The sequence below is a fragment of the Lasioglossum baleicum genome, chromosome 11 (assembly GCF_051020765.1).
Source record: "Lasioglossum baleicum chromosome 11, iyLasBale1, whole genome shotgun sequence".
NCBI classification, from domain to species: domain Eukaryota; kingdom Metazoa; phylum Arthropoda; class Insecta; order Hymenoptera; family Halictidae; genus Lasioglossum; species Lasioglossum baleicum.
Genome location: NC_134939.1, coordinates 4057134 through 4079060, shown reverse-complemented (window position 1 = coordinate 4079060; position 21927 = coordinate 4057134). Strand labels below are relative to the sequence as shown.

At 40.9% G+C, this 21927-nt stretch overlaps 2 protein-coding genes across 2 annotated transcripts in view; both read left to right on the top strand.

Moving 5' to 3' along the window:
- Positions 1–1485: 1485 nt before the first annotated feature.
- On the top strand, positions 1486–4727 carry LOC143213481 (myeloid differentiation primary response protein MyD88-like). Its single transcript, XM_076433380.1, has 6 exons — positions 1486–1739; positions 3054–3250; positions 3320–3415; positions 3770–3897; positions 3969–4137; positions 4219–4727. Exons 1-6 carry the CDS (start codon positions 1597–1599, stop codon positions 4587–4589), a joined length of 1104 nt encoding a protein of 367 aa, XP_076289495.1. The 5' UTR covers positions 1486–1596; the 3' UTR covers positions 4590–4727.
- LOC143213474 (uncharacterized) overlaps positions 4592–21927 on the top strand; it is a 31141-nt gene continuing 13805 nt past the window's right edge. The window contains exons 1-7 of the mRNA XM_076433370.1: positions 4592–4733; positions 5594–5680; positions 5747–5961; positions 6034–6277; positions 6356–6499; positions 6577–6767; positions 7003–7141. Coding sequence (XP_076289485.1) covers positions 5629–5680; positions 5747–5961; positions 6034–6277; positions 6356–6499; positions 6577–6767; positions 7003–7141 — 985 coding nt within the window. The 5' untranslated portion in view covers positions 4592–4733; positions 5594–5628. The remainder of the gene's footprint in view (positions 4734–5593; positions 5681–5746; positions 5962–6033; positions 6278–6355; positions 6500–6576; positions 6768–7002; positions 7142–21927) is intronic.

Sequence of the window (21927 nt, the reverse complement as noted above, 5' to 3'; positions counted from 1 at the left end):
CGCGTTTAGGGAGCGTTTCACATTGATCGAAACGGCAACTCGGATGGCAACAAACATGCAATACGGCAAGGAAAGGTCGGACAGACAGGTATAGACGCTTCCGAGGATTTATACATATTGTCTTCAATGTCGCCGGTCGTTTTATCCTGCCATAGTCCGGCCACTCTAAGCGACCGTGATTATCCTTACGGGCACCGTCGCATCGGTTCTTCCACGCCATAATTAATACTCCGGCAACCCTCCCTCTATTCCAAGTTTTCCCCGAAATTCTATAGAATTGTACTTGCAGCTTGCAGCTTGCAGCTATTCCTTCTGACGCGATAACGGTAACGTTAGCGTATCTGCTTTATAATATTTGTCATTGTTGTAATATCCTGCAATTTCTACCATCTTTAATCCTTAGCACTCCAGTGGTGACTCGAAATCACCACAAAAAATTACTGTCCCATTATTCAAAATATTGTTTACATTATTAAACATGTTGGTAGCTAATCAATTACTAAACCTTTAATTATTGTATGAGGTATTACAATCAATCCAAACCAAAACACTTCGTGTAAAGGTTGACCAAGTTCCCCGGCCCATCCACTTCAGTGATATGAAGGATGGACCAAGTTCCTCTTGCCTATAAAGGCTGTGATATCGGGAAAGACCAATTCCCAGAGGCCAATAGATAGATAGATAAAGATATTTATTCCCCTTAGGGTTTTAAATCCATTTATACATCTTATCCTTATAACCTACTTCACATTGTTGCAATTACCTAATTCAAACTTTATAACCTAGGGAATTTGGCGTCTGCGCTGGCACTACTATTTTGACTTGCATGAGAAAAATTTATACATATCCGGATACGGCGCAGAAGGAGACGATTCTGCAGGAGACGAAACAACGGCAGATTTAAAAAAATTCATAATATTTTTGCTTGAGCACTAGGGTATGCCCAACCACATGACATATGTGGTATTTTGATTTAAAGAAAAAAATTTTTTTTTCGGGTTTTTCGAAAAATATTGTGAACAAATATTGTGATGTTATTATAAAAGATAATGTCCAATATTTCGGTAACGTGAAAACCGGAGGAACGCGTCAGCGTCGATCAGTCGAGCAGGTAGTTCACACGGACAGAGTAGAGGTACGCTGGTGTGTGTAGCGCGCGTGCAATCGAGCAGGCACTTTCACGGGCATGCGCGGTCGACACGGATACGACGGTACGTCAGGGAAGGGGAAACCAGCGACTCAGGGTCAGGGGAACGGCCGGGCCGGATGGGATTGTTGGCAATTTTCACGCGCATGCGCGACGATTCTAGCCTCAGACGGCCTCAGTCAAGTACGAAGATCGGGTACCTTGGTCGCCCTGCTAATTTCGCTCCATACAGTCTCCCACTACTTTCCCCCTAATAGTTCCCCACTTTCGGACGTAGACGTAGACACGACCCTGACGAAACTCGCGCATGCGCGCGAAAAGCGCCAACAATCCCAACACAACGGCCCACGCCCACGGCCCACGAATATCCCATCATTCCCATCACTGCCTTACGCTCAGTCAGTCACATTCGTCACAGTCAGTCAGTTGCAGTCAGTCCTGTAGGTTCCATGGTCGGGTTAAGTCAGGAAGAAGAAATGTCAGGTGACCAGTCAGCAGTGCCACTTGTTGCTCTATCTACAGTGTCCAAAGAAGTGATCTCCACGTTATTAAACCCTCCAAAAGTTATTCCGACCGAGAATGGATTACCCAGGTAATTAGTCGATTAATTAATTACGAGTATATTCAAAAAGAAAGTTCGCATTAATTGCATGCAAACAAGAAAAACTTCACCCATTCGTTTCTATATACATACAGTAAATTCTCTATAAACGCGAACGCATCGGGGGGATTTGTTCGCATTTTTCGATCGTGTTCCTACTTTTTTCGAGCTTCAAAGGCCGAGCCGAACGTAGAGAAGGACAGCGCGTGTAAAGCGAGACCACGCGCGGGCCTTTGAACTGTGCCGGCGACTGCGACTCTCCGCGTCTCTTTTTTTAGTATGCGCGCTATCCTTCCTTGCGCCCGAAACGTCCATCGTCATTTAAACCTCTACAGTTTAAATACCATCCAAGGAAAACTATCGAATTGGAACGTTTGCATCCGTCAGGAAAAGACACACTTTTTGTAGTTTTTGAACTGGTTTAAGTAATGTACTTAAGATTTATTTAATTTTGTTTCTTATCAAAAAATTGTAATGGAGCGAGCGACGCGCGTGACTTGACACGGTGTTCGGTTTTGCGACATGATCGGTCATAATTCATCGCGTCTTTATATTTGCGAAACCGAACGTTAAATAATAAAAATATAAAACAGTTCAGCATATTTTATAAAGTAATTTTTCTCGTTTTTTAATCTTTGCCTAGCGTCGAGATCGCAATTTCTATTTCTTTTTCACTCGCTATACATACTCTTATGTTCTAAAGTCACTTCATATGTACATACCGTCAATTAAACCACTAAATTCTGTTCAAATTATATCGTGTTTGGTATCATTTTAATCAGAAAAATGCCAGAAATAAGGTAGTGGAAGTCCCATAACAGAATCATGGAAAATGAAGTTTGACTGTTGGTGTAACGTTATGATGACTCACGGGCGTTTGAACTGTGCCGGCGCGCTGCGACTCTGCGTCTCTTTCTTTCACATACGCTGTCCTTCCTTGCGCCCGAAACTTTCATCGTCAATTAAACCACTAAATTATGCTTAATTTATACCATGTTTGGTATCATTTTAATCAGAAAAATGCCAGAAATAAGGTAGTGAAAATCCCATAACAGAATCATGGAAAATGAAGAAGTTTGACTGTGGTGTAACGTTATGATGACTCACCGGCGCGTTTGAACTGTGCCGACGACTGCGACTCTCCGCGTCGCGTTAGTAGTGGTTCACACCGATATACCGAGCCGAGTCAGTGTATTAGTTTGGAGGGGATATTTTTTTCGCGTTTATCGTTGAAAGATTTTCGCGTTTATAGAGAATTAATCTACTAAAGTCTGCATCTGTTACAATGAGTACATAATTTTACAGAGATTGGAGAGGTCTTGCCCATCTATCCAATTTGGGTGGAGAGGTGATGGCATTGTTGGCAACGCATCCAGATCCGTCTACTTATATTCTAACATCCTGGCAAAGGAAACAGAAGAATGTAAGAATTAAAGATTTCCAAGAAATATTGGAAGAACTAGACAGATGGGATATTTTGGACGATACGTCAAAACTATTCGGTTAGTGTTGAAAATATTGCCGCTTTTAAAAGCTATTTTTACATGTCTCATTCTACACTTTTGTTATAGAAAGGGATGCCAAGAAGTATTTAGAAGAAGTAGAAAGATCTCGAACAACAGCCAATGAAATTGTAAATGAGATTGACGAAGACCTTCTGACTAGAGGTAAAGTTTCTAAAACATAGCAACTTAAGGGGGTAGTCTTGTTTTTAGGATTTACGCCTCCCCATTTCTCGATAAAAGATCAATCTAAGCCGCAGTTATCCTCAAAAGTCCTATTTTTACATTTACAAGGTATAATTGGCATTATTCGGAAGCATAAATCTGTGCACGTAGCTATTTTCATAAAGCTGCAACAGCTACATGCTGCCGAATAATGCAAATTAAAGAAAAACAACTCCTTGAGGCTGTCTGAAGGTCTCAAATTTTGTTCACGTTGTGTAGCAAGTACATAGCTAACTTCTGAACAAAGTTCAAATCGTATGGTCCAATATTAAAAAAGTTCAATTTCTTTAACAGATGATGTCCTCAGAGTGGCGCAAGGTCTTGACAATCAGAATTACGATGCGTTTTTACTATACGCAGACGAAGATATGAATTTTGCCACTGAAATGATGAACAAACTAGAAAACGAGCATAAGTTGAAGGTAAATAAGTAAAATGGATACATAATTGTAACAAGAATTTATAAGTTTAATCTTTATCTATCCTTTTTCAGCTGTGTATAAAAGATCGAGATTTAATTGCGGGTATTACATTTGAGCACGTAGCTGTCATGAGATTAATCTCCGAAAGGTGTAACAGATTAATTGTGGTAGTTACATCGAATTTCTTGAGAAGTTCGGCAAATAAGTTCTTTTTGAACTATGCTCAAGCACTGAGCATTGGTACGTCTTATGAACGCTTTTAGTAAGTAAAATTATACGGTCCTGTATAATATCATAATATTCCATTTTCTTTCATTCCAGAAAAGTGCCAGAGAAAGATTATACCGTGCCTTTACGAAAAATGTCAATTACCGCCGCAGTTATGTTATGTATCCGTTGTAGATTACAACAGGGCAGGTTTGTACGATTTCTGGGGAAAATTGAGAGACTCTATTCGAACTCCGAGTCGAGTGACGGAAAACTTTGTGAAACATAATAGTAAGCAACCAGAACCTTTGCAAAACCAAGACCTTACGAAAACTACAAAGGAGGACATACCAGAGAGTTTGCCGAATTCGAATGACAATGTATACGATCCAAAAGATAACAATAATCTAAAAAGAATTGGTAATTCTTTGCAACAATTTATGAAAAAATTGATCCCGAAACCGGAGAATAATACGAGAGATTAGAAAAGCTGTCATGAGATTAATCTCCGAAAGGTGTAACAGATTAATTGTGGTAGTTACATCGAATTTCTTGAGAAGTTCGGCAAATAAGTTCTTTTTGAACTATGCTCAAGCACTGAGCATTGGTACGTCTTATGAACGCTTTTAGTAAGTAAAATTATACGGTCCTGTATACAGGGCCCGCTCTAGCAGTTACGTCGCCCCGGACAAAAAGACAAATTGCCGCCCCTTAAGAATATATATTTTTTTAAAATAACGGTACATATTTTTTATTGTAAATAAAAATCAAATCATTTTATTTAAATTTTAATAAAAGAGAGCATATATTTAGAAAGAAACATATAACATGACATAACACAAATTGTTAACCATATAATTTTTTACATTTTTAAATACTATTAAAAATGTGTATTATTGCACAAACAATTAAAATTCTATTATTTTGAAAATAAAAGAAGGTAACATCAACTACGTTAAAATCACAAAAAACATTTTTTTCTTACTTTCAGTTCTGCAAACTATTTTATTACATTTTTTAAATTTAAAAGAGGAAATAAGCAAGTCTATAACATGTTCAAACTTCAAACACAAGTTGAAGCAGCGCTCTGTTCGCGTGCTAATGCTATTCTGTTCAGAGAAGTATATGCATGTTCAAAAGTTCAAGCAGCGTTCTTTACAAATTCTGCGTCAATTTTTCAATAATAGTGTAAATATTTTTAGCTTTTAGACATAAACGATATAAATACGCCACGCACTGTAAATTGTTAGCGAACGAAAAAATCGATATGTGAAATTTTCTTTTAATTGGGTATTTAACACATCAATATTTTTCTCACACAGCCAAAATGGCGCCCCTAAATCTTGGCGCCGCAGGCAAATGCCCGGGTTGTCCCCCCCCCCCCCCCCTAGAGCGGGCCCTGGCACGTGATTCCCGAATAATGGTGCAGCACGTCTAAATAGAGAGCTGTTCAAAGAAGCTGTGTATCCAAATAAAAACTGTTTTCCAGATAGCTTCTATCCAGTTCGCTAACCACTAAGAGGCATGGAACAGTTCCCTCGTATGAGTAATGAGAATATACGTATTAGCGATGTCAGTAAGTATCTCTGCGCCAACTTTCAATTCCTGTTTCTGTGAAAATTATATCGATTTGCTTCGATAGTTGAAGTCATCGAAAACGATCCTGAGATCGCGAAATCTACGAGAACTCTACCACCGATGCAAGTGAATGCTGGACGGCCGTTGCCGTACGTCGAGATACTAGAACAGCCGGCTAGCAAAGCTTTACGTTTTCGCTATGAGTGCGAGGGCAGATCTGCTGGTAGTATACCCAGTGTCCACAGTACACCAGAGAATAAAACGTTTCCTAGTATAAGAGTGAGTATCGATAAAACTGTACCATTTACTGATTGTTTGTCTTATGTGATAATAATTAATGTATGGTAAAAGATAGTGGGATACAAAGGCCGAGCCGCAGTTGTAGTATCGTGCGTAACGAAAGATCCGCCGCATAGACCTCATCCTCACAATCTTGTCGGAAAGGAAGCATGCGACAGAGGTATTTGTAGAGTAGAGGTGTCATCGGAAAACATGACGGCGACGTTTGCAAATCTTGGCATTCAGTGCGTGAAGAAAAAGGATATAGAAGACGCACTTACAGTAAGAGAAGAGGGGCGCGTAGATCCTTTTCGAAGTAAGCTGAGAATGAAACAGGAAGTAATTTTATCTTTTTCGATAAATCAAGATCATGTGTGATTCTTTTCTTTTCCAGCTGGCTTCGAACATAAAAAACACCCTACCAGCATCGATCTGAACGCGGTGAGATTATGTTTCCAAGTTTTCATAGAAGGATCTCGGAAGGGAAAATTCAGTGTCGCGTTACCGGCGGTTGTGTTCGATCCTATATTTGATAAGAGTAAGTTCAATCGGCTGTCGTGCGGATTGTATTTATTTTTAGAACGAGCCATTCTACATCTGCCTTGAATATTTCAGAGGCAATGTCGGATCTTGTAATATCCGAGCTCAGTCATCATAATGCTCTGGTCGCGGGTGGTATGAAAATGATTGTGCTATGCGAGAAGGTTGCGAAAGAAGACATACAAGTCCGATTCTTCGAAGAGAAGGACGGGCAAATGGTGTGGGAAGGATTTGGCGATTTTCAGCCTAGTCGTGTACATAAACAAGTACGTTTTACGCTTTCATAATCATTAGACTGCGGATCTTTATGCGTTTATGAAGTAATTGGTCGGGTGAGATATAAAAGAATATTGTGATGTCGTTTTTAGTGTAACAAAGACCTGTTGCTCACCACCAATGCGGAACATTTTTATTTTGCATGAAGATGCGCAGTCTAATAATCATAAACTCGATATTCCAGTATCGCGGAGATGTTTAACGATATTCGATGATTGTTAACAGACTGCGATAACGTTCTTTACACCGACTTACCGTGGACAAACAGTGGACCAGACCGTTCAAGTATACATTCAGCTGAAGAGACCATCGGATGGAGCAACTAGCGAACCGTTTCCGTTTGAGATGTTACCACCTGGTACAGGTAAGCCTGCATTCTGGTCTTTGCGGAAAGCATTTGCTCGAAAGAGAAAACAGATTATAGTACATTTGGTAAAATCTTAGCCACCGAGTCTGCCTTACTCTCGAACGTCGCGCCTAGATACCCGCGCAATTTCGATGACTTTAACAATAACGCAGGGCCCGCTCTAGCGGTTACGACGCCCCGGGCAAAGAAACAAATTGCCTCCCCTTTTTAAGCACTAAGCACCGCGCTGAACAAAATGACTTTTTTTTTTAGCAAAATTGTCTGACAAGGGTAGTCTGAAATTTTCTATTAATTGAATATTTAAAACATCATTATTTTTCTCACACTTACAGCCAAAGCCAAAATGGCGCCCCTAAATTTTGGCGCCCCGGGCAAATGCCCGGGTTGTCCCCCCCCCCCTAGAGCGGGCCCTAACAGATTGGAGAGGTCTTGCCCATCTATCCAATTTGGGTGGAGAGGTGATGGCATTGTTGGCAACGCATCCAGATCCGTCTACTTATATTCTAACATCCTGGCAAAGGAAACAGAAGAATGTAAGGATTAAAGATTTCCAAGAAATATTGGAAGAATTAGACAGATGGGATATTTTGGACGATACGTCAAAACTATTCGGTTAGTGTTGAAAATATTGCCGCTTTTAAAAGCTATTTTTACATGTCTCATTCTACATTTTTGTTATAGAAAGGGATGCCAAGAAGTATTTAGAAGAAGTAGAAAGATCTCGAACTAGTGATGGGCACCATCGACTAAAAACTATCGACTAAATCGATAGTATTCAACTACTATTTTCAGTCGACTGATTTTTTAAACTATCGACTGAATTTAGTAGTGGTGGGGCATAGACATATAGAGATAGACTGCGCGGCCTGAACGAAGCGCTGAAGTCCACAATGGCGGCGTGCGAGAGAGAGAGAGAGCATTAGCCGGGGTCCATAGCGCTCTCTTTCTAATTGATGTGTCGACACATCATATACAGGGTGTCCCAAAATTCGTGAAAATCCCGAAAGGGGGTGGTCCCTGAGACCATTCTAAGAGACATTTTCCTTTGCACCAATGTCAACTGCGGCTTTGTTTAGGAGTTATTAACGAAAAACACGGACCAATCAGAGCGCGTCCTGGCCCGCCGCGCCGCGCCGCGCCGGCAAGCGAGTGTCGGTGGTACGCCGTGACATCGCAACGAACAAGAGTTTCTCGATAATGTGAATCCTCTCCGATTTCGATGAGCTTTGGATACGTTGTCCAGACCATGATTCTGAACAACATTTCTCTTTAGACATTTTGGCGATCGGTTTTAGTGTACGAGATAATCGTAAAAAAAGAGAAGAAGCAGAAACTGAGTGAATTAAAAACTCACGTATTCAGTCGTAAATCCATTTGCTGCTTCGAAATGTGTGTCACTGGGTCACTCGGTGACGAACTGCACAGATGTCTTCAGGTACACGGCAGTACCGAAAGCCAAGGGACGTACGGCCAGGTCGACGAACTGCACAGCCGGTGGTAGAAGGCCTAAGGGATGCGCGGTCAAGTCGACGATCCAGAATTTAACTTTCACTTTCGAATCGATAAATAATTCGTATGTTTATTTTACACAGATGCCTTGAAATTTTTCCACACTCACAATCACTGTTCACATTTGTCAACACATAGTTATGCACTAATAATAATTGCCATATCCCTTGTACTGCTGCACAAATCACAACAATCAGGTAATGCAATCACTAGACTGCGGATTTCATGCATTTGTAGCAAACATGAGTAGGTGCATTTTAATACAGTAGAGAGATTAAAATAATTTCAAAACACCAATGTATTATTTTCAAATTCTTAAAATGATCACAGTAAGAATCAAATATCTGTCTGGCTCCTGTCCCTTGTAATAGCGACAGCCAACATTCATTTTGCATAAAGATTCGCAGTCTAGTGATTAGTTTAAATATCACAGTCAAAAACACAGCTAATAGCAACCGTTAGCTTTGAATTTACAAGTCTTTGGAGATGTTCTCTCTACCGCGGCTCGAACGACACTGATTTTCCGCAAGATTTTTCTAAAGAATTTAGGAAGGGCATTTAGAGTGTCGAAATTCGAAATGCACGCTGTAGCACGAGAACGACGGGACGGTTGGACGAAAAACAGGATACGAGAAGGACCGCTTTAAGACTTATGGCAATCACATGTTTAGGTTTTCCTGTAGATTGGTACGCAGAGTCGATGGGTAACCGTTCGAAAACGTCGTCTGTCCTTCTTTTAGAAAGTTTCTTAAGGAAGGTATAGGACAATAGGGATGCTACGCTGACCTGACATTTTTACCCCTTGCTGGGTAAAAGGACGGATGACGTTTTCGAACAGTTACCCATCGACTCTACGTACCAACCTGCAGGAAAAACTGAACATGTGTTTGCCACAAAGCTTACAGCGGTCCTCCTCGCATTCTGTTTTTCGTCCAACCGTCCCGTCGTTCTCGTGCTACAGCGTGCATTTCGAATTTCGACACTCTAAATGCCCTTCCTAAATTCTTTAGTAAAATCTTGAGGAAAATCAGAGTCGTTCGAGCCGCGGTAGAGAGAACATCTCCAAAGACTTGTAAATTCAAAGCTAACGGTTGCTATTAGCTGTGTTTTTGATAGTGATATTTAAACTAATCACTAGACTGCGAATCTTTATGCAAAATGAATGTTGGCTGCCGCTATTACAAGGGACAGGGGAGCCAGACAGATATTTGATTCTTACTGTGATCATTTTAAGAAGTTGAAAATAATACTATGGTGCTTTGAAATTATTTTAATCTCTCTACTGTATTAAAATGCACCTACTCATATTTGCTACAAATGCATGAAATCCGCAGTCTAGTGATTGCATTACCTGATTGTTGTGATTTGTGCAGCAGTACAAGGGATATGGCAATTATTATTAGTGCATAACTATGTGTTGACAAATGTGAACAGTGATTGTGAGTGTGGAAAAATTTCAAGGCATCTGTGTAAAATAACCATACGAATTATTTATCGATTCGAAAGTGAAAGTTAAATTCTGGATCGTCGACTTGACCGCGCATCCCTTAGGCCTTCTACCACCGGCTGTGCAGTTCGTCGACCTGGCCGTACGTCCCTTGGCTTTCGGTACTGCCGTGTACCTGAAGACATCTGTGCAGTTCGTCACCGAGTGACCCAGTGACACACATTTCGAAGCAGCAAATGAATTTACGGCTGAATACGTGAGTTTTTAATTCAATCAGTTTCTGCTTCTTCTCTTTTTTTACGATTATCTCGTAAACTAAAGCCGTTTGCCAAAAAGTCTAAAGAGAAATGTTGTTCAGAATCATGGTCTTGACAACGTATCCAAAGCGCATCGAAATCGGAGAGGAGATAGTTCAGATAGTACATCGATCGATTTACAATTACAAGTTACTTATCTCGTAAACTAAAGCCGATCGCCAAAAAGTCTAAAGAGAAATGTTGTTCAGAATCATGGTCTTGTTACGTCGCGATGCTTCCTTTCGGAAAGTAGGCGCAAGGAGGATGTGAAACAGACGAGCGGCTATCTGTTTCAGGCGGGAGACGTTATTTCGTCAGTGGAGGGGTCCAAAAAGCAACAGAGGCCCAAGAATTCAGCTCTTCCACAGTTCAATTTTAACAAGTTGATTTATTAAAAAAAAGAAAGCAATTTACAAAAGAATTTTCAAGATACATACAAAATTATACTGTTGTCCGCGTAGGAGGATGGGGGAACAATAGATTCGCGTAATGTGCGAATCGGGGATCAGTTGTGGGGACGTTGCTAAGATTTGGGATAGCCTTTGGGACCTCGACGAGTTTAAGCTCCCATGAGCTTACGGACTGATGATCGACTATCTGAGTCGGCTCTGCTGGCGATGCTTCCTTTAGTATTAGCCCGTGGTCCTTGGCTGCCTTCCTCGATTTTTTGTGCTTCCTTCCTCCTCGTTTCACTCGTATCGGCCCAGTTGATACCTCAAGGTCAAGGGGAATGGTCATCCCTCGAAAGATGGGGAAAACGTTCCTTTTTGAGGAGGTACGTCAGGTCGCACTCGTCTGTGACACGGATCTGTATTTGTACCAGCACTCGGAATCCTAGGATTCGTTGTGCGCGGATCTGTATTTGTACCAGCACTTAGAGGAACGACCCTAAAGCAGACGGCTTTTTTTCTTTTGACCAGTCCCAGCGGGTGGTCTTTATGTTCTACCCTGCATATTTTTACTTTCGAGAAAGCTTTTTGCAGGGGGTAGGTCTAATCCCTCTCAGTTTTACCTGTGAGAAAGTGTGGAAAAAAAAGGGGCCACCTAGGTACAGGTAGCGTATTAATGCGGGTGTGATTTGAGGGGTGTGCTGGTGAGTGAGAGAGACAGCGCTATGGTGCTGCCGGTGTGAGAAAGAGGGGTGCGCTCGGCTGGTGGAGCGTGAGAGACAGCGCTATGGTGCTGCCGGTGTGAGAAAGAGGGGTGCGCTCGGCTGGTGGAGCGTGAGAGACAGCGCTATGGTGCTGTCGGCGTAAAGGAACGTTCACCGTGCTAACTGCATGGGAACGTTACACCTCCCCCCTGACGAATAAAAAATGAGATTCGTAGGATCTCATTTTTTGCGATGGCTACAGCTGAGCTGGGATCCTGGATTTCCTGCATCTGTCCATGTGCAAAATTCTCAATCTTCCATTGATAGATAGTTTAATGTTATTGTTTGGAAGTATTTCCATTACCCTATATGGTCCTGCATAATGGTCGCTGAATTTATTCTGCTTTGTTGCTAGTATAAAAACACTATCTCCTACTTTTAATTGTTGCGGGTGGATCTTTTTGTCGTAGTAGTATTTCGACCTTTCCTTTGCTGCTATCAGGTTCTTCCTTGCTCTAGTTTGGAGGTCCCTTAGGTTTTTTACGTGTTGGACTAACCTATTTTCGTAAGTTTCCTCGGGTTCCTCTTCTATGATGTCGGATGAGAAGGGTGGGCGAGCGATTTCCCCAAATATTAAGTGGTGTGGCGAAAATCTTGTTCCCTCGTGAACACTCGTATTATAAGAAAATATTGCTGCTTCGATACATTCATCCCATTGAACTCTATTATTTATATATTGCTTCAAATATTCCACGAAGACATGGTGCGCTCTTTCTAATGACCCATTTGTTTGTGGGTGGTATGGTGAAGTACAAACGTGTTGAATTTTAAACTTCCGAAATAGCCTTTTCATTACTGTTCCCGTTAGATTCGTGCCTTGATCTGTCAAAATGCATTTCGGTGTTCCGAAGCGGTATAGAAGGTTGTTTGTGAATGCTTTTGCTATTGTTTGTGCTAGTCCGTCTGGTATTGGTATGGCTAGAGAATATTTCGTCAATAAATCTTGTATAGTGAGTAGATATTTGTTATTTCTACGGGTGGTTGGTAAAGGTCCAACCATATCTATTGATATTTTGTCAAATGCTTTGCCCGGCGTGTCTGTAAGCATCATTGGTTGCTTATTCTTGACGCGGACTAACTTTTTTAGTTGGCAACTTATACAATTTTGAATGTATTGTTGGATGTCCTTTTTCATGCTATCCCAGAAAAAATATTGACGAATTCTAGCGTACGTCTTTGTAATCCCTTTGTGCCCAGATATAGCGGATGTATGGAATTCCTCTAGTATCCTACTTCTTTTTGAAACCGGTGGAATTTTAACAAGGTTTCTACAAACTGTAATGTGAATTGGCGCATGTGAAAATCTTCCTTCTAATTGTTCATTTAAGGCGGTCCAATTTACTCTATCTGATTTTGAAGGCTTACTAATAGAAAATGTACTTATTGCTTCTTCGTAAACTATATTTTGTAAATTCTCGAAGCATTCCTTTAATATTTCCCTATTAACTGGATCGTGTGACTCTCTAACTATTGGGAGCGCGATGTACATCTTCCTATTTATTGTACGGACGTCTGGTCTCCCTAATCTTAAATCCTTATGTGAAGGTAATTTTGCAAAGTCCTGGATTTGACGTGAGCCCTCATCAAATGGATCCCCGTTGATGGTTACGAAATATACCACATTATCCTTTCTTAAATATAAACAATCCCTAGTTTCAATAATATTAGTCGTAGGGGAATCTTCTTCGACTTCTGATTCCGTTCCTGTGTATGTTTCTTCATCTATTTCTTCCTCTTCTATTTCTTCCTCCGTTTCTTCTGCTATTCCCGGGGGGTTAGGGGGGGTTTCTTCCTCTTCTGTTTCTTCCTCTTCTATTTCTTCCTCCGTTTCGTCTATTATTCTGGGGATATTAGTGGGATTCCCGTCTTCTTCTATTCTTTCTTCTTCTATTCCTTCTTCTTCTATTCCTTCTTCTTCTATTTCTTCTTCTTCTAGGGGTTCCTCAGTATTCCCTCGGTTCTCCATAGGTTGTCGAGACCCTAAGGGCGACGATAGGAGGTTCTCGGGGGTACCAGAGGATCTTAAGGGATTTTCGGGGGTGGGAATTTCTTCGAAGGGTATTTGAAGGTCCGATATTTGCCGGGGTCCTAGGGACGGCGGTTGGAGTCCTTCTTGTGGAGGGTATTGAGGAGGTGTGAGGGGGAGTTCATCGTCTCGAAAAAGTTCAGCCAAACCAGCCCATGAGTCTTCGTCTATCTCTTCTTCTTCGCGGGTGTTCGTTACCAAGACTTGGGGGTTCCGTGAAAGCGCGTCCGCGTTACTATTAATTTTCCCCGGCTTATATTTGATTTTGTACTCAAATTCGGCGAGTTTAAGTCGCCAGCGGACGAGTCGGGATGTGGGATCTTTCACCCTATGTAGCCAAACTAAAGGTTGGTGGTCGGTTATTAATAAAAATTCCTTTCCGTAAAGGTAAGGGCGAAAATGTTGCGTGCAATATACGATGGCGAGGAGTTCCTTCTCTATTGTGGAGTAGTTCATTTCTGCTGTATTTAATGATCGAGACGCGTATGCTATAGGGAGGTCGTTACCGATTTCTCCCTGACTTAGTATACCTCCGATGGCATGATTTGATGCGTCTGTGGTCACTATGAATTGTTTGTTGAAATTCGGATACTGGAGAACCGGCTCCTGACAAAGTGCTTCCTTTAATTTACTGAATGATTGTTCCTGTTCGTTTTGCCAACTAAATTTAACACCCTTTTTGAGGAGTGATGTTAATGGTTTTGCTATACCAGAAAAATTTGAGATGAATCGTCTATAATATCCGCTAAGACCCAAGAACTGTTTAATATTGCGCGGAGTGCGCGGTTTTGGAAAGTTTTTAATTGCAGTGATTTTACTTGGGTCTGGCTTAATACCATTTTCTGAAATTATGTGTCCCAGATAATGGACTTCTTTGCGTAAAAATTTGCATTTGTCCGGTTGAAGCCGGAGGTTAGCGGATCGTAGACGTTCAGCTAATTTATTGAATTTAATAGAGTGTTCTTGCAGAGAACTCGCGTATAGCACTACGTCGTCCATATAAACGAACATTTCTGTTCCTTGTAATCCGGTTAATACAGTATCCATCAATTTTTGAAATGTAGCAGGAGCGTTCTTAAGACCGAAAGGCATTCGTGAAAATTGATAATGCCCATAGGGGGATGAAAATGCGGTTTTATGCGCGTCGGATTCTTCCATGGGAATCTGGTGGAAGCCGGATGCTAAGTCTAGGACGCTAAAATATTTAGCCCCGCCTAACTGGTCTAATATGTCGATGATATTTGGAAGGGGGTATGCGTCGCCTACAGTTTTTTCGTTTAGCTGTCGGAAATCAATAACCATCCTCCAACGTTTGTTGCCGGAGGAGTCTGGTTTTTTCGGAACTATCCAGATGGGAGAGTTATAAGGGGAGGATGACTCTACGATAATTTTCTGGTCGACTAATTCCGATATTTGTCGGTGTATTTCCTCTCGATGGATTGGGGGGAATCTATATTGTTTAATATTTACGGGGCCGCTATCGGTAGTGGTTATTTTATGCGAAGTTAAGTGAGTACATGGTAATTGATCATTTTTGCAGTGAAAAATGTCGTGGTGCTTCTGTATTAAATTTTCAACGTGCTTTCGTTCTTCAACATTTAAGTGATCTAAATCTATTGATTTGAATATTTCTGAAAAACGTTCGGAAGAGATTTCGACGGGAAGACAGGGGGTTTTGGGAATTTCTACCTCGTTCTTTGCGAGTTTAAGGGGGTTTTCCTCGTTCTTTGCGAGTTTAGGGGAATTTTCCTCGTTCCTTGCGAGTTTAGGGGGATTTTGGTTAATCTCCTCGATTTCTTCAAGGGATAACCAAGGGACTTCCACGTCAAATTCTACCTCCGACGTGTTAAATACTTTTATTAGAGCACGTCCATTTATATTTCTTACCACGCATTCTCCTGCGAAAATTTTGGGCCCGATATGCAGCCGAGGGAGATAACCCGTTCTAACTTGGGGGTTTTTTAAGAAAACCGGAACCGTCGTAACACTGCGCGGAGGTACCGTAATTTTTAGAGGATCGGAGAACCAAATTTTCATGGAATCTAATATAAGACAGCGGTCTTGGTATGATATGGTGGCATTAGATTTTCTTAAGAATTCCGATCCTAAGATCCCGGGGTAGGGAATTGGAAAATTACTTGGCACCACGTGAAATTCGTGGGCTTGATTTGATATTTGAATTTTTAAAGACCCCATTGTCTCAACTACTTCTGATGTAATGCCACTTAATCTTAGAATGATTCCATGGTTCAAGGGAAGATTCCCTATTTGACTTTCCTTAATTAAATTTGGCTCCGATCCGGTATCGATTAAGAATTTCGTTTTGCCGATTGGAGAAGCCAAGTTCATTTCGATAACGGGATCGAAATTACCTTTTATGTGGAAGGTTTTTCTTCCGCTGTAATCGTTAGTGTTGGACGATCTAGTTTCCCGTCTCGCCGGTCGTCCGTCGGCGAGCGGTTGTCGCGGTTTCCCGAGCCGAGTTGATTTTTCCTATAACACTGGGAAGCAGTGTGTCCGAATTTATTGCAATATGTGCAAGTTACCGGAGACGAGGGTCGATTTGAGGTATTACTATTTGTTCGATTCTGGGGGTTGTGGAAACACTGTGAGGCAGTGTGTCCAATCTTGTTGCAAATTGTACAGGTACTAGGTGGTACCCGATTATTTATGAAGTTCCTCGAGGGTGGGGGATTCCGCGGGATAAAGGGGGGCGCGGAAGAGTTTAGCAATGGTGGTGGCTTCATTCTAGCCTCCTCCTGCTCCATTTCGTTCGAAACGATGATTGCGTGATTATATGCTTCTGTGAGCGTTTGATACCCCTTGAAATTTAACAGGATTTTTATAGTGGACGGTAACCCACGGATAAAACAGTCCAACGTAAATTTATCGATCTCGGGGTCGGGCGATCGGCCCTCTTGTCGCTCCGCGTCTCGAACGGAAATTTTCAGGTCTTTCACCCTTTGTACGTAATCTATGATGTGTTCCGCGGGCTGTTTAAAGATATCCGCGAGTAATCCGCGGTAATGATAGGACGATTTTTGCGGTAATAGTTTAGACCGAAGGGTGGCTATTAGGTCATCTATTTGTCGGAACTCCTCTCCTTCTATTATGCAATACGCTCGCCCAAAAATTCGCGTTCTTATGGCTTTTACTAATTCCGATTCTTGAGAGGGTGATAGAGCATCCCGAGCTCGTCGGCATGCTTGAAAGAACCGGTCGATTGAAATGTTGGTTCCCGAAAAGGTTGGGATCTCCGAGAGGATGTCTCGAAGTCGCAGCGAAAAGGACTGCGGTGGTGCTTCTACTATCTTAACCGGTGCAACTGCTATCGGCTTTCCTTGGGACGAAGTTTCCGCGAGCTGTGCTTCTAAATTTTTCGTTTGTGCCATTAATGTATTGACAACAACCTCCAACTCCTCCTTTTCTTTTAGTTGCGCTTCTAAATGTTTTGTTCGTGCTTCTAATTTCTCGTTTGTACGTTCTAGTTCCTGTATCTTCTTTTTGTCCTCTAACCGGAGGTGAGCTCTTTCGTTCTCTAAAAACTCTTCAAAATTCTCTTGCGTTTCTCTAAATTTTTCTTCCTGTTCTCTAATTCGACTTTCTCTAGTTTTTAGTTGATTCGATAGTATTTCTAACTCGTCTTCACTAAGTGTGAGCGTCATCTTGAAAGATTTATTTTATAACTTTACTGGAAAAAACTGATTTTTCTTGTCTCTGAAGCTGTAACCTCCACGAAATAACGAAAAATCCCACCGCTGTCACCAATTTAATAAATTCTCCTGTTACGTCGCGATGCTTCCTTTCGGAAAGTAGGCGCAAGGAGGATGTGAAACAGACGAGCGGCTATCTGTTTCAGGCGGGAGACGTTATTTCGTCAGTGGAGGGGTCCAAAAAGCAACAGAGGCCCAAGAATTCAGCTCTTCCACAGTTCAATTTTAACAAGTTGATTTATTAAAAAAAAGAAAGCAATTTACAAAAGAATTTTCAAGATACATACAAAATTATACTGTTGTCCGCGTAGGAGGATGGGGGAACAATAGATTCGCGTAATGTGCGAATCGGGGATCAGTTGTGGGGACGTTGCTAAGATTTGGGATAGCCTTTGGGACCTCGACGAGTTTAAGCTCCCATGAGCTTACGGACTGATGATCGACTATCTGAGTCGGCTCTGCTGGCGATGCTTCCTTTAGTATTAGCCCGTGGTCCTTGGCTGCCTTCCTCGATTTTTTGTGCTTCCTTCCTCCTCGTTTCACTCGTATCGGCCCAGTTGATACCTCAAGGTCAAGGGGAATGGTCATCCCTCGAAAGATGGGGAAAACGTTCCTTTTTGAGGAGGTACGTCAGGTCGCACTCGTCTGTGACACGGATCTGTATTTGTACCAGCACTCGGAATCCTAGGATTCGTTGTGCGCGGATCTGTATTTGTACCAGCACTTAGAGGAACGACCCTAAAGCAGACGGCTTTTTTTCTTTTGACCAGTCCCAGCGGGTGGTCTTTATGTTCTACCCTGCATATTTTTACTTTCGAGAAAGCTTTTTGCAGGGGGTAGGTCTAATCCCTCTCAGTTTTACCTGTGAGAAAGTGTGGAAAAAAAAGGGGCCACCTAGGTACAGGTAGCGTATTAATGCGGGTGTGATTTGAGGGGTGTGCTGGTGAGTGAGAGAGACAGCGCTATGGTGCTGCCGGTGTGAGAAAGAGGGGTGCGCTCGGCTGGTGGAGCGTGAGAGACAGCGCTATGGTGCTGCCGGTGTGAGAAAGAGGGGTGCGCTCGGCTGGTGGAGCGTGAGAGACAGCGCTATGGTGCTGTCGGCGTAAAGGAACGTTCACCGTGCTAACTGCATGGGAACGTTACAGTCTTGACAACATATCCAAAGCTCATCAAAATCGGAGAGGGTTCACATTATCGAGAAACTCTTGTTCGTTGCGATGTCGCGGCGTACCACCGACACTCGCTTGCCGGCGCGGCGTGGCGCGCCGGGCCAGGGCGCGCTCTGATTGGTCGGTGTTTTTCGTTAATAACTCCTAAACAAAGCTGCAGTTGACATTGGTGCAAAGGAAAATGTCTCTTAGAATGGTCTCAGGAACCACCCCCTTTCGGGATTTTCACGAATTTTGGGACACCCTGTAGAAAGAGAGCGCTATGGACCCCGGCTAATGCTCTCTCTCTCACTCTTTGTACCGCGCGCCGCCATTGTGGGCTTCAACTCGCCCATAAGACGGCGCAGTCTATCTCTATATGTCTATGTGGTGGGGTTACTATTTTCAGTCGACTGTTTACACGTCGCCATCTTGAAATTTCAAGTGTCAGTGTCAGACGATGAAACGAAAAGGTTAGAAATACATAATTATGACAGGACGTGCAAATATGCAAGTAATGAAATATGTAATAGATATTTCAATACTTTAATTCATATTGGATGTTAAAATCTTATTGCTATTTATGCAATATAAACTATATATGTGATATAAATAAATTGTGTACATTTATATTTATAACATAGTGTATGAATTTATTATTAAATAAAGACAAAATCATTCAATCACGAAATTTAATATCTCTGTACTGTCCCATACTGTCCTACTATTCATTTAACTAGCGAACATCGAGAATAAGAGTGAATAAGAGTAAATACGAGAATAACCTGTAAACTACTGAAAACTATCGACTAAATTCAGTTACTGAATCAGTCGCTTAAAACTATCGAGCTATTGGTTGAATTTTAACGGCGGATGTTTTGAATAAATTTTATAAGATTTACTATCAAATACATTCACTCATTAGCGATATCGAATTATTAAAAATTATAAAAAAATTATTTTTATTATTATTAATTATTTAATTATTGTCTGGTATATTTACCCCAATTTACTCTTACTGTGCCTATAATACTAAGTGAGCACTGCAGTACAATGCTGTAAGAGTGAGTGAGAAATGAGATCTATACGTAGGCATAGACTATAGCCCGCAATCTAGACGTATAACCACTAAAACGAAATTTCAGTCGACTAAAAACTATCGACTAAATATTCGATAGTATGTAGTAACTAAATAGTAATTAGTCGATAGTTGAATTTAGTCGATAATGCCCATCACTATCTCGAACAACAGCCAATGAAATTGTAAATGAGATTGACGAAAACCTTCTGACTAGAGGTAAAGTTTCTAAAACATAGCAACTTAAGGGGGTAGTCTTGTTTTTAGGATTTACGCCTTCCCATTTCTCGATAAAAGATCAATCTAAGCCGCAGTTATCCTCAAAAGTCCTATTTTTACATTTACAAGGTGTAATTGGCATTATTCGGAAGCATAAATCTGTGCACGTAGCTATTTTCATAAAGCTGCAACAGCTACATGCTGCCGAATAATGCAAATTAAAGAAAAACAACTCCTTGAGGCCAGTGGCGCACCCAGGGGGGGAGCCAGGGGGCCAAGTCCCCCACCAAGAAAAAAATGTTCAGCTTCCAAAATTAAAATCGCGGAATAGCCCTGGGTACCGTTGATAGATATTTTGGCTTAAAAAAAAGGTCATCACGCAAAACCTAGGGCTGGGTTCAACTCGGCCCCCCCCCCCCCAAGATTACATCCTGGGTGCGCCACTGCTTGAGGCTGTCTGAAGGTCTCAAATTTTGTTCACGTTGTGTAGCAAGTACATAGCTAACTTCTGAAAAAAGTTCAAATCGTATGGACCGCTGACGGTTCACCAAGTATGACACACACATTGTTTCTTTGCACTTCATTGTATATTTATCATTTACACTAACAGTCCAATCAGTTACTACGTATTCGGCCTAATTAAACTAGTATAATATTATATGTGATCGCATATACGACAAAATACACAATTACTCTGTAGTACTTCGTAGGATGTAAAGAAACGCATAGTTTCCGTATCTCTATGCGTAGACGCGCAACAAGTATGTAAATGAAGGTTTTATGTAATGTTTGCTTGCTAGACTCTTGTGACACACGAGATGTGCAAATGTAAATTAAAATTGATATGAAATATTATTATTTGACTATCATTAAACGAAAATTAAAAACAAGAATGATAACAATTTGTTCCAGAATGATAATCTATTTATCGTTGCCGACAATCATTGTAAAATCTGTATATAAAGTGGTAGAACCAGTTGAATTTGTAATGTACTAAAGTCGGATTAGTTTTAACAGAGCGACAAATCTCGATCTAGTGAAAAGTATTTGATTCCGCTTCATACTGTTTCCTAGACATACAACAAATGACATTAAATCGTTCTCAAGCCAAGTACTTCAGTTCATGAAATTGTTACGATTCTAAACCCATTAAACGCAGTTAAAATATATACATATATAGATCCATAATACATATGAATTGTATTTTTTAAGATGTTACAGTACTATTCACACATTTCGATTGACAGTGATCTAATGTATGTAGAAAATGAATGAGAAGACACCAACGTCACTTGTTGTATTTTTGAAGGATTGCAAAGCAATTTTCGTAAAGGAAAATTAATGTAAAAACTTTATCTGCCCCCGAGACGCCGTAGGTCTAGTTCAAATGGAACTGTGAATGAGAGCGAATGAGTGCGCGCGCGCTTGTCATCAAATAAATCAGCAAACGTTCAATTCAATATATGTAAATGAAGCATTTCATGTGTATGACCGAACACTTCTCATAAATATTTGCATCTTAAATGAAGGACATCAACTCGTACTACTCTCAAATGATTTTTGTAAATAATCTGATATGTAATATACTATGAGTCTGTGTATGTACTTTAAAATTAACGAGAGAGACAGAGTTCGAAGTCAGGCAACTCTTCCCAACAAAATCATTCGGTTCATATATAGGTTTTCCTTTGACATGTTACTCATTCAATCGTTTGTATAAATTCAATTTTCTCAACACGTAGAACCTCAGTTGTAGAATTTTATTGTAATTTAATTAAAACAAAGTAATTAAAGAAAGTACTTTGTATTGATCACTGTTATTTCTTACAATCCCCTTTGCAGCTTGAAAATGTAAACAAACGCCGCGCCGGGACAGGCTTACGTTGCCGCTGAGCGTGCAAGAATACGAAAAATTCAATACAGTATATTAGCGATAGTGTTTTGCAAATATCTCGAAAACTAAAAGCGGACCCCCCTATATTGGAAAAGGAAAAAGTTGTTCAAAATGTGTTGCTGTATAACATATTAAAATTTCATCAAAATCGGAGGACGCAGACCTGTTCGCAATAATTACCAAATAATCTTTTATTTGCAAATAAGAAATAATAAATGCATCATTTTTGGAATTATTTAAATAATTTTTATTTAAATAAAAAGTTTAGTTATTATTTGCAATTAAAATCACACGTTTATA

Bases quoted from the DNA above. Each gene is read 5' to 3' on its own strand.
- LOC143213481 (XM_076433380.1), top strand. From the start codon at position 1,597: ATGGTCGGGTTAAGTCAGGAAGAAGAAATGTCAGGTGACCAGTCAGCA. The intron at 3,898-3,968 runs GTAAATAAGTAA...ATCCTTTTTCAG, and splicing joins AAAACGAGCATAAGTTGAAG to CTGTGTATAAAAGATCGAGA. The intron at 4,138-4,218 runs GTACGTCTTATG...CTTTCATTCCAG, and splicing joins TGCTCAAGCACTGAGCATTG to AAAAGTGCCAGAGAAAGATT.